Genomic DNA, 12,028 nt, shown 5'->3' with positions numbered 1-12,028 from the left:
CCTTCTTCCTTCCTTCCTCCCTCCCTCCCTCCCTCCCTCCCTTCTTTCTTTCCTTCTTTCTTTCCTTCTTTCCTTTCTTTCCTTCTTTCTTTCCTTCTCTCTTTCCTTCTTTCTTTCCTTCTTTCTTTCTTCCTTTCTTTCCTTTCTTTCCTTTCTTTCTTTTCTTTCCTTTCTTTCCTTTCTTTCCTTCCTTCCTTCCTTCCTTCCTTCCTTCCTTCCTTCCTTCCTGCCTTCCTTCCTTCCTTCCTTCCTTCCTTCCTTCCTTCCTCCCTTCCTCCCTTTCTTTCCTTCCTTCCTTCCTTCCTTCCTTCCTTCCTTCCTTCCTTCCTTCCTTCCTTCCTTCCTTCCTTCCTTCCTTCCTTCCTTCCTTCCTTCCTTCCTTCCTTCCTTCCTTCCTTCCTTCCTTCCTTCCTTCCTTCCTTCCTTCCTCCCTTTCTTCCTTTCTTATCTTCATCTGAAGTTTAAACTCAGTTTGTTTCCTTCCTGCTCTGCCTGCATCCCCCCTGTGCCTCACACTGCCATGGTTCTGAGCTGCTCTCGCACACAGCCCATAATTGCTGTCCGAGGTACCCAGCAGGCTGTCAGGGTGATGCTGGGGAAGGCAGGACCAGACCAGCCTCAAGATCCTCTCCAGCTCAGGATTCTATGATCCCTGAAATCTCATGGGGGATCAGTAAGGAGAGCTGCAAGGGCCTGCACCTGGGTCAGGAGCTTCTGATCAGCCCAGGCTGGGGCTGAGGAGACTGAGAGCAGCCCTGCAGGGAAGGCCTTGGGGGTGCTGGGGGGGAGCAGCTGGGCAGGAGCCAGCAATGGGCACTGGCAGCACAGGAGGCCAAGGGCAGCCTGGGCTGCAGCCAAAGCAGTGTGGCCAGAGCTGGAGAGAGAGGATCCTGCCCCTCTGCTCTGCTCTGGGGAGACCTCACCTGCAGGGCTGGGGCCAGCTGTGGGGACCCAGCACAGGAAGAACCTGGAGCTGCTGGAGAGGCTCCAGAGCAGACCCCCAAATGATCAGAGGGCTGCAGAACCTCTGCTGTTGGCACAGGCTGGGAGAGTTGGGGCTGTGCAGCCTGCAGAAGAGAAGGCTCCAGGGAGACCTCAGAGCAGCCTGCCAGGACCTGAAGGGCTCCAGGAGAGCTGGGGAGGGACTCTGGACAAGGGCTGGGAGTGCCAGGATGAGGAACAATGGCTTTGAGCTGGGAGAGGAGAGACTGAGAGTGGAGAGGAGGAAGAAATTGTTGGCAGTGAGGGTGGGGAGAGCCTGGCACAGGCTGCCCAGGGAGGCTGTGGCTGTGCCCTGCCTGGGGACATTCCAGCTCAGCCTGGCTGTGGCCCTGGGCAGCCTGCTCTAGCTGGAGGTGTCCCTGCTGCCTGCAGGGGGCTGGACAAGATGCTCCTGGAGAGTCCTTTCCAACCTGGTGTAACCTGTGACTCTGTGAGACCTGTCAGGCACAGGGCCACAGGCAGCTCTCACAGACCTCCTGGCAGCTGCCTGCTCAAAGCTGGAGAGGTTCTTGCCCTTGCAGCTGGTGCCCTGGGGGGGTCTCAGGCTGCATTTCCCTGCCCACTTCTTGTTCAAAGCCTGCTGGATCTGCAGGATATGATCACTGTAAAATGTGTCTCCACCCCAGGCTGCAGGGGAGGAATGCTCTTCAAGCAGGAGGAGCCTTGTGCTCATCGTGGCACCTTGTGGGCTGGAGCTTTGTCATTAAAAGTAGGTTGGGAGAAGCCTCTGCTGGTTTCAGGGCTTTGGCAGGGAGTGTGTGAGAGCTAAGAGCTGAGAGAGCTCTTCTGGGAGCATCCTTGATAATCCCAGCAGGGAGAGGCAGGAAGGGAGCTCTGGAGCTCACCCAGCCCCAGCCCTGCTCCAGCAGGGCACCCACAGCAGCTTGCCCAGCAGCACAATGCCCAGGGGGGGTTGGAAGCTCTCCACACCAGGAGACTCCACAACCTCTCTGGGCAGCCTGCTCCAGGCCTCCAGCACCCTCACAACAAACAACTTTCTCCTCCTGCTCACATCCAACCTCCTGGCTGCCACTCTGTGCCCACTGCCCCTTGTGCTGGCCCTGGGCACCACTGTGCAGAGCCTGGCCCCAGCCTCTTGCCCCCCACAGCTCCTTTAGCTCTTGCTGAGCATTGCTCAGCTGCCCTCTGGGGCTGCTCTTCTGCAGGCTCTCAGCCCCAGGGCTCTCAGCCTTTGCTGCTCCCAGAGCTGCTCCAGGCCCCTCAGCAGCTCTGCAGCCTGCCCTGGACTCTCTCCAGCAGTTCCCTGTCCCTCTGGAGCTGGGGAGCCCAGAACTGGCCCCAGGGCTCCAGCTGTGGCCTTCTGTTCAGATGAGCCCTCCTGGGTTCCAGTTTCTGCCCTTTGCCTCTTGTCCATCACTGAGCAGCACTGGCAGGAGTTTGGCCTCCAGGAAGCGAGGCTGAGCTGTGCCTGGCTGCTGCTGCCTGAGCTCTGCTGTGCTGTGTGCCCAAGCAGGGGAAATGCTGAGCATGGCTCTTTCCTTTCCATTTCAGGGAGGAAACTTGGTTACACATTCAACAACAGGAACCTCCACAATGTTTCCCTTGGGCAAGGTCAGGAGGTGGTTGCTGAACAGGCTCTGGAGCTGGCTGCCAAGGAGGGGCACTGGGTCATCCTGCAGGTAAGCAGCACTCAGTGGGGTGCTGGGCACATCCCCTGGGCTGCTGGGAGATGGGACAGGAGTGCCCTGGGGAGCAGCAGGGGTTCATCACGCACATGGAACTGGTGCAGCATGTCCACAGGAGGCCACCAAGATGAGCAGAGGCTGCAGAACCTCCCCTGTGGGACCAGGCTGGGAGAGCTGGGGCTGTGCAGACTGCAGAAGAGAAGGCTCCAGGGAGACCTCAGAGCAGCCTGCCAGGACCTGAAGGGCTCCAGGAGAGCTGGGGAGGGACTCTGGACCAGGGCTGGGAGTGCCAGGATGAGGAACAATGGCTTTGAGCTGGGAGAGGAGAGACTGAGAGTGGAGAGGAGGAAGAAATTGTTGGCAGTGAGGGTGGGGAGAGCCTGGCACAGGCTGCCCAGGGAGGCTGTGGCTGTGCCCTGCCTGGAGGTGTTCAGGGCCAGGCTGGATGAGGCCCTGAGCAGCCTGTGCTGGTGGGAGGTCAGAACTGGATGAGCTTTAAGGTCCAAGCCAAAGCACTGTGTGATTCTAGGATTCTTTATTGCCCTCTGTGTACCTGAACTCCTCAGCACACAGTGGGGTTTGGGGAGAGAGCAGCAAGAGGTTATTGTGCTGCAGGTGTCAGTGGGAATGTGTGACTGTGCCAGGCTGCCTGAGAGAGAAAGGGAAAGGCAACAGAAGGAGGCAGTCCCAGAGGTCAGCTGTGGCAAACTGCCTGTGGGAGGCTGTACCAGGAACCTCCTGGCCAGCTTCACTCTGCTCCACAGGGCCCAAGGCTCTCTGTGGGTCCCCAGCAGGCAGGGGCCTGCAAAGGGTTGGTCTCTGGAGAGGTCACACATGAAAGGCTCTGAAGGGCAGATGAAAAGGTCTTCATGGCCTTCAGAAAGGAAGGGGCACCAAGAGAAGGGGGAGAAGCTTCTTCCCTAGCAGGTTGTGTCCAAGGGGCAGTCCCAGTGCTTGGGGCTCTGCAGAGCCACAGAGAGGAGCAGGAGACCTGGACATGGAAGCAGATGTGCAGGGCAGTAGCTCAGCATCCCCCCTGCAGGGTCCTCTCACGAGGGAAGCCAAAGTGTCACTGATAATGGCAGGGGAAATGCAGGTTGTGGGAGGGAGAAGCCTTGGGAGGAGCAGCTGAGGGACCTGGGAGAGGAGCCAGGTGGGGGCAGGGCTCTCCTCCCAAGGAGCAAGGGATCTGGCAAGAGGAAAGGGCCCCAGGCTATGCCAGGGGAGGTTCAGGTTGGATGTGAGGAACAATTTCTTCCCCAAAAGGGTTGTCCAGGCCTGGCCCAGGCTGCCCAGGGCAGTGGGGGAGTCCCCATCCCTGGAGGGGTTTGAGAGCCCTGGAGCTGTGGTGCTGAGGGCCAGGGTTCAGTGGTGCTCTGGCAGTGCTGGGTTGAGGCTTGGCCTCAGTTATCTCAAACATCCCTTCCAGAGAAAGAGATTCCCTGATCCCATGATGATTCCCTGATCCCACAGCCCTGTGGGCAGGACACAGCAGGTACCCCAGCTAGCAGGTGGGCTGAGGGTGCAGCAGGGCTCTCCCTTTGCAGCTGCAGCTGGGTGAGGAGCACCTGATGTACCTCCCACACCTGCCTGAGGAGTTTCTCCCCTCCCATGGTGCAGCTGTGCTGGAAGATGGTTCCCTGCTCTCTCCCTAGAATGATGGAATCATAGATGGAGTCCATCCCCTGCAGGGAGACCTCTCAGCTAGCCCAGGTTGCCCAAGGCCTCATCCAGCCTGGCCTGGAGCACCCCCAGGGAGGAGGCAGCCACAGCCTCCCTGGGCAGCCTGTGCCAGAGCCTCACCACCCTCACACTGCAGAACTTCTTCCTCAGCTCCACTCTAACCCTGCTCTGCCTCAGCTCCAAACCATTCCCCCTGGCCTGTCTCAGACACCCTCAGGGAAAGTCTCTCTGCAGCCTTCCTGCAGGATCCCTTCAGGCACTGCCAGGCAGCTCTGAGGTGCCCCTGGAGCCTTCTCCTCTGCAGGCTGCACAGCCCCAGCTCCCTCAGCCTGTGCTCCCAGCAGAGCTGCTCCAGCCCTGGCAGCATCTTTGTGGCCTCCTCTGCACTCTCTCCAGCAGCTCTGAGTCCTTCTGCTGCTGGGGACAGCAGAGCTGGAGGCAGGATTGGAGGTGAGGTCTGAGCAGAGCAGAGCCCAGGGGCAGAATCCCCTCTGCTGCCCTCTGCCCACCCTGCTCTGGCTGCAGCCAGCACACAGCTGCCTGAGGGCTGCAGGAGGCACTGCTGGCTCCTGGGGAGCTGCTCAGCACCCAGCACCCCCAAGCCTCCTTCTTCAGGGCTGCTCTCAACCCATGCTGCACCCAGCCTGGATTTGTGCCTGGGGTTGGCCTGCCCCAGCTGCAGGACCTTGCCCTGGGACTTGTTGGCCTGCTGCAGTTGGCTGTGGGCTCTTTTGTGTGGGGGAGCCTGAGTGCCAGCTCTCTTGCAGGGCTGGCAGAGGAGGTGTCCTTGAGGGCTGGCAGCCTGAGCCACCCACACAAACAGCCTCTCCTGAAAACAAGCTCTAATAAAAATAGAAGGGGAAGTCAGCTCAGAGAACATGATGTGCTCCACTCAGAGGGCCACAGCCTCTCTAGCCCAGAATATTAACAGCCTGGGAGAAGAACCTGCAGGTCCAGCAGCCAGGCTGTGTAATGAATCTGTCAGCTCAGAGGCTGCCAGCTGACTAGCAATTAGCAGATCCCTCAGCAGCTCTGCTTAAAAGGGTGGGAAGTTACTGGAGCCAAGGAGTGAGTCCAGGCTCAACAAGGTGCACAGCCTCAGAAGGACAAACCTGGAAGGACAAGAGAATAAAGAGTGGTGTGGAGGGAAGCTCTGGGCTGTGAGGGTGGAGCAACACTGCAGCAGGCTGCCCAAGGAGGGCAGACCTCACCTACAGCTCCCTACCAGCCCCTCTTGGTCTCTTCTGCCGAGGAACAAGAGCAAACAGCCTCAAGTTGCACCAGGGGAGGTTCAGGTTGGGTCAGAGGGACAATTTCTCCCCAAGCAGGGTTGCCCAGCTTTGGAAGAGGCTGCCCAGGCAGTGGTGCAGTCCCCATCCCTAGAGGGGTTTCAAAGCCCTGGGGCTGTGGTGCTGAGGGCCATGGCTCAGCGGTGCCCTGGGGAGTGCTGGGGTGAGGGAGGCTCCATCCCTGCAGGCACTCAAGGTCAGGCCTGGTGGGGCTCTGAGCAGCCTGCTCTGGTTGGGATGCCCCTGCTGAGTGCAGGGCTGCTGGGCAGGGTGCCCTGCACAGCTCCCTTCCACCCCAGTGCATTCTGTGAGCCTGGGATAAGTACCATAAGAAAAGGAGGCTGGGGGGAGACCTTCTGTGTCTCTGCAGCTCCCTGGGAGCCTGAGTGGGAGGAAAAAGAGAGAGGAAAAGAGGAAATGGCCTCAAGCTGCACCAGGAGAGGCTCAGTTGGATATGGGGCCATGGGTTGGTGGTCATGGTGGGGCTGGGTTGGTGTTGGACTGGCTGAGCTCAGAGGCCTTTGCCAACCCAAACCACTGCATGAGTGCAGAGCTGCTGAGCTGTGCCCAGCCCCCTCCTGCCAGGGTGTGATCTCTGGCTGCAGGGAATCCATGTGCAGAGTTCCCCCCAGGGCTCTGGATGCTCCACAGCAGCTCCAGCTGCTTTGTGCAGACTTTCAGTGCTCAGCTCCTGCATCCTTGCTACCATCTCCCCTCTTTGGCTGCATCCACTCCTCCTTCCACCCCTCCTGTCACCAAGGCACAGCACAGAACTGCCCTCAGTGGTGATGGGATGAGAATCACTCCCAGCAGTGGCTGTTGGGAGCTGGAAGCTGCTGGTCACTGCTCTCACCTCAACACAAGCTGCAGCAGTGAGTGGTCAGCCTCCTGACTCCCCCATGGAGGTGGAGGAAGAGGCTGCAGGGAAGGGTGGGAGTGCTGCAGCTCAGGCTGGGCAGGCTGGCATTGCACTGCTGCTTCCTGCTCCTCTCCTGGCCTCCTCCTCTCCCTTACTAAACCTCTGTGCCTGTTTGAAATGCTCTGCTGACAGAGTCTGCTCCACCCCTGCTTCAGCACAGGGTTGGTGGTGGTAGAGGGAGCTGGCTCCTTGGACCCAGGGGTTGCCATCCTCTCTGGGAATGCTCAAAGCAGCAGGCAGGGAGAGGTGCAGCAGCAGGCAGGGGGAGGTGCAGGAGCAGGCAGGAGGAGCAGCAGCAGGCAGGGGGAGGTGCAGGAGCAGCAGGCAGGAGGAGCAGCAGCAGCTTTCAGGAGGTGCAGCAGCAGCAGGCAGGAGGTGCAGCAGCAGCAGGCATGGGGAGCAGCAGCAGCATTCAGGGGGTGCAGCAGCAGCAGGCAGGAGGTGCAGCAGCAGGCAGGAGGTGCAGCAGCAGCAGGCATGGGGAGCAGCAGCAGCTTTCAGGGGGTGCAGCAGCAGCAGGCAGGAGGTGCAGCAGCAGGCAGGAGGTGCAGCAGCAGGCAGGAGGTGCAGCAGCAGCAGGCAGGAGGTGCAGCAGCAGGCAAGAGGTGCAGCAGCAGCAGGCAGGAGGTGCAGCAGCAGGCAGGAGGTGCAGCAGCAGGCAGGAGGTGCAGCAGCAGCAGGCAGGGGGAGGTGCAGCAGCAGGCAGGAGGTGCAGCAGCAGCAGGCAGGGGGAGGTGCAGGAGCAGCAGGCAGGAGGAGCAGCAGCAGCATTCAGGGGGCGCAGCAGCAGCAGGCAGGAAGTGCAGCAGCAGGCAGGAGGTGCAGCAGCAGCAGGCAGGGAGTGCAGCAGCAGGCAGGAGGTGCAGCAGCAGCAGGCAGGGGGTGCAGCAGCAGCAGGCAGGGGGTGCAGCAGCAGGCAGGGGGTGCAGCAGCAGGCAGGGGGTGCAGCAGCAGCAGGCAGGAGGTGCAGCAGCAGGCAGGGGGTGCAGCAGCAGTAGGCAGGGGGAGGTGCAGGAGCAGCAGGCAGGAGGAGCAGCAGCAGCTTTCAGGGGGTGCAGCAGCAGCAGGCAGGGGGAGGTGCAGCAGCAGTAGGCAGGGGGAGGTGCAGGAGCAGCAGGCAGGAGGAGCAGCTGCAGGCAGGGGGTGCAGCAGCAGCAGGCAGGGGGAGGTGCAGCAGCAGGCATGGGGAGCAGCAGCAGCTTTCAGGGGGTGCAGCAGCAGCATTCAGGGGGTGCAGCAGCAGGCAGGAGGTGCAGCAGCAGCTTTCAGGGGGTGCAGCAGCAGCAGGCAGGAGGTGCAGCAGCAGGCAGGAGGTGCAGCAGCAGCTTTCAGGGGGTGCAGCAGCAGCAGGCAGGAGGTGCAGCAGCAGGCAGGAGGAGCAGCAGCAGGCAGGAGGTGCAGCAGCAGGCAGGATGTGCAGCAGCAGTAGGCAGGGGGAGGTGCAGCAGCAGCAGGCAGAAGGTGCAGGAGCAGCAGGCAGGAGGTGCAGCAGCAGCAGGCAGGAGGTGCAGCAGCAGGCAGGGGGAGGTGCAGCAGCAGTAGGCAGGGGGAGGAGCAACAGCAGGCAGGAGGTGCAGCAGGAGTCAGGAGGTGCAGCAGCAGCAGGCAGGAGGTGCAGCAGCAGGCAGGGGGAGGTGCAGCAGCAGTAGGCAGGGGGAGGTGCAGGAGCAGCAGGCAGGAGGAGCAGCAGCAGCATTCAGGGTGTGCAGCAGCACCAGGCAGGAGGTGCAGCAGCAGGCAGGAGGTGCAGCAGCAGCAGGCAGGAGGTGCAGCAGCAGGCAGGGGGAGGTGCAGCAGCAGTAGGTAGGGGGAGGTGCAGGAGCAGCAGGCAGGAGGAGCAGCAGCAGCTTTCAGGGTGTGCAGCAGCAGCATTCAGGAGGTGCAGCAGCAGGCAGGAGGAGCAGCAGCAGCATTCAGGAGGTGCAGCAGCAGCATTCAGGGGGTGCAGCAGCAGCAGGCAGGAGGTGCAGCAGCAGGCAGGAGGTGCAGCAGCAGGCAGGAGGTGCAGCAGCAGGCAGGGGGAGGTGCAAGAGCAGGCAGGAGGTGCAGCAGCAGTAGGCAGGGGAGGTGCAGGAGCAGCAGGCAGGAGGAGCAGCAGCAGCTTTCAGGGGGTGCAGCAGCAGCAGGCAGGGGGAGGTGCAGCAGCAGTAGGCAGGGGGAGGTGCAGGAGCAGCAGGCAGGAGGAGCAGCTGCAGGCAGGGGGTGCAGCAGCAGCAGGCAGGGGGAGGTGCAGCAGCAGGCATGGGGAGCAGCAGCAGCTTTCAGGGGGTGCAGCAGCAGCATTCAGGGGGTGCAGCAGCAGGCAGGAGGTGCAGCAGCAGCTTTCAGGGGGTGCAGCAGCAGCAGGCAGGAGGTGCAGCAGCAGCATTCAGGGGGTGCAGCAGCAGCAGGCAGGAGGTGCAGCAGCAGGCAGGAGGTGCAGCAGCAGGCAGGAGGTGCAGCAGCAGCAGGCAGGAGGTGCAGAATCAGCAGGCAGGAGGTGCAGCAGCAGGCAGGAGGTCCAGGAGCATCAGGCAGGGGGAGGTGCAGCAGCAGGCAGGAGGTGCAGCAGCAGGCAGGAGGTGCAGCAGCAGCATTCAGGAGGTGCAGCAGCAGCAGGCAGGAGGTGCAGCAGCAGGCAGGAGGTGCAGCAGCAGCATTCAGGAGGTGCAGCAGCAGGCAGGAGGTGCAGCAGCAGCAGGCAGGAGGTGCAGCAGCAGCATTCAGGAGGTGCAGCAGCAGGCAGGAGGTGCAGCAGCAGCAGGCAGGAGGTGCAGCAGCAGGCAGGAGGTGCAGCAGCAGCAGGCAGGAGGTGCAGCAGCAGCTTTCAGGAGGTGCAGCAGCAGCAGGCAGGAGGTGCAGCAGCAGCAGGCAGAAGGTGCAGCAGCAGCAGGCAGGGGGAGGTGCAGCAGCAGGCAGGGGGAGGTGCAGCAGCAGCAGGCAGAAGGTGCAGCAGCAGCAGGCAGGAGGTGCAGCAGCAGGCAGGGGGAGGTGCAGCAGCAGCAGGCAGGAGGTGCAGCAGCCACACCTGCAGCTTCTTGCACACCTCCAGCCATGGGGACTCCACCACCTCCCTGGGCAGCCTCTGCCAGGCCCTGACCACAAATTTGCAGCAAAGAAATCTTTCCTCTTCTCCAACCTCAGCCTCCCCTGGCACAGTTTCAGGCCAGTTCCTCTCCTCTCACCTGAGCCTGGGGAGCAGAGCCCAACCCCCACCTGGCTCCAGCCTCCTCTCAGGGAGCTGCAGAGAGCAATGAGGTCTCCCTCAGCCTGCTCCTCTCCAGACTAACTATGAGAGCTTCCCTCTTGCCAGCAGCACTGTTGGTAGCTGCAGCACCAAGAGCTGATGCTGATGGAGGCTGAGCTTTGGAGTGGCCTCATGGAGTCAGCTCCTCCAGCACCCCACATCTGAAGGCAGTGTGGGGAGCTGCCTGCTGGAGCTCAGCCTTCCAGCCCTGCAAAGAGAGGTTGTGGTGACAAGCTCAGGTGTAGAGCTCCCCTGTCAGCTGCCTGGGGAGGGTTGGGAGTTTTAGACTCCTGAGTTATTTCTAGCTCCTCTTTTTTGTGTGTTAATCAGTGGAGAGGGAGCTGGGCTGGGGACTGCCTGAAGGGCAGAGCTCAGAGGGCTATGGTCAGTGGTGCAGAGCTCAGTTCAGGGGATCACAGAAGCAGAGAGTGCAGCAGGTTGGAAGGGACCTTTAGAGGTCATTGAGCCCAGCCCCCCTGCAGACAGCTAGAGCAGGTTGCTCAGAGCCAAGCCTGACCTTGATGTCTCCAGGCATGGGGCCTCCACCACCTCCCTGCCAGCCTGCTCTTGCACTCCAGCAGCTGCTGGCCAGTTCAAATCATACAATGATAGAATGCTCTGGGTTGGAAGGGGCCTCCACAGCTCCTCCAGTCCAACCCCTGCACTCAGCAGGGACATCCTCCACTGGAACAGGTTGCCCAGAGCCCTGTCAAGCCTCACCTGGAAGCTCTCCAGAGAAGGGACCTCAGCCCCCTCCCTGGGCAGCCTGTTGCAGTGCTCCAGCAGCCTCCTGTGGCAGAGCTTGTTCCTCACATCCAGTCCAAATCTGCTCTGCTCTCATCTCAAACCATTGTAGCTCCTGATGTCCCCAGGACTGGGCCCAGTCTTGCTCAACACCTCCACAGTGTTTTGGATGAAGGGATGCAGTGGCCCATGAGGCAGTGTGCTGGGGATGCCACACTGGGAGGAGTGGTGAGAGCCCATCAGGCTGTGGGGCCATGCAGAGGGACCTGGCCAGGCTGCGGAGCTGGCTGGAGGGGAAGTGCTGGAGCAGTGAGAGCCTCCCTGAGCTCTGCAGTGAGCACTGCTGTGAGCACTGCTGTGAGCACTGCTGTGAGCTCTGCTGTGAGCTCTGCTGTGAGCACTGCTGTGCAGCTCTGCTGTGAGCTCTGCCGTGAGCTCTGCTGTGAGCTCTGCTGTGAGCACTGCTGTGAGCTCTGCCGTGAGCTCTGCTGTGAGCTCTGCTGTGAGCACTGCTGTGAGCTCTGCAGTGAGAACTGCTGTCAGCACTGCTGTGAGCTCTGCTGTGAGCTCTGCAGTGAGAACTGCTGTCAGCACTGCTGTGAGCTCTGCTGTGAGCACTGCTGTGAGCACTGCTGTCAGCACTGCTGTGAGCTCTGCAGTGAGAACTGCTGTCAGCACTGCTGTGAGCTCTGCTGTGAGCTCTGCTGTGAGCACTGCTGTGAGCTCTGTTGTGAGCACTGCTGTGAGCACTGCTGTGAGCTCTGCACTGAGAACTGCTGTCAGCTCTGCTGTGAGCACTGCTGTGAGCTCTGCTGTGAGCACTGCTGTGAGCTCTGCTGTGAGCTCTGCTGTGAGCACTGATGTGAGCTCTGCAGTGAGCACTGCTGTGAGCACTGCTGTGAGCTCTGCTGTGAGCACTGCTGTGAGCTCTGCTGTGAGAACTGTTGTGCAGCACTGCTGTGAGCACTGCTGTGAGCTCTGCTGTGAGCTCTGCTGTGAGCTCTGCTGTGAGAACTGTTGTGCAGCACTGCTGTGAGCACTGCTGTGAGCTCTGCTGTGAGCTCTGCTGTGAGCTCTGCTGTGAGCACTGCTGTGAGCTCTGCTGTGAGCTCTGCAGTGGGCACTGCTGTGAGCTCTGCTGTGAGCACTGCTGTGAGCTCTGCTGTGAGCTCTGCTGTGAGCTCTGCTGTGAGCACTGCTGTGAGCTCTGCTGTGAGCACTGCTGTGCAGCACTGCTGTGAGCTCTGCTGTGAGAACTGCTGTGAGCTCTGCTGTGAGCTCTGCTGTGAGCTCTGCTGTGAGCTCTGCAGTGAGAACTGCTGTCAGCACTGCTGTGAGCTCTGCTGTGAGAACTGTTGTGCAGCACTGCTGTGAGCACTGCTGTGAGCTCTGCTGTGAGCTCTGCTGTGAGCACTGCTGTGAGCACTGCTGTGAGCTCTGCTGTGAGCTCTGCAGTGGGCACTGCTGTGAGCTCTGCTGTGAGCACTGCTGTGAGCTCTGCTGTGAGCTCTGCTGTGAG

The 12,028-nt window shown here is 61.0% G+C and overlaps 1 protein-coding gene across 1 annotated transcript in view; it reads left to right on the top strand.

Annotated features, from left to right (window-relative positions):
- Positions 1-12,028, top strand: part of DNAH9 (dynein axonemal heavy chain 9) — a 172,924-nt gene that overhangs the window by 133,259 nt on the left and 27,637 nt on the right. Inside the window, exon 43 of the mRNA XM_068151652.1 lies at positions 2,515-2,642. Coding sequence (XP_068007753.1) covers positions 2,515-2,642 — 128 coding nt within the window. The remainder of the gene's footprint in view (positions 1-2,514; positions 2,643-12,028) is intronic.

This window comes from Melanerpes formicivorus, unplaced genomic scaffold, assembly GCF_026170545.1.
Source record: "Melanerpes formicivorus ecotype bairdi unplaced genomic scaffold, bMelFor1.0.p_v2 SCAF_21, whole genome shotgun sequence".
In the NCBI taxonomy this organism is placed as follows: domain Eukaryota; kingdom Metazoa; phylum Chordata; class Aves; order Piciformes; family Picidae; genus Melanerpes; species Melanerpes formicivorus.
This window is presented reverse-complemented; position numbering and strand designations above follow the sequence as displayed.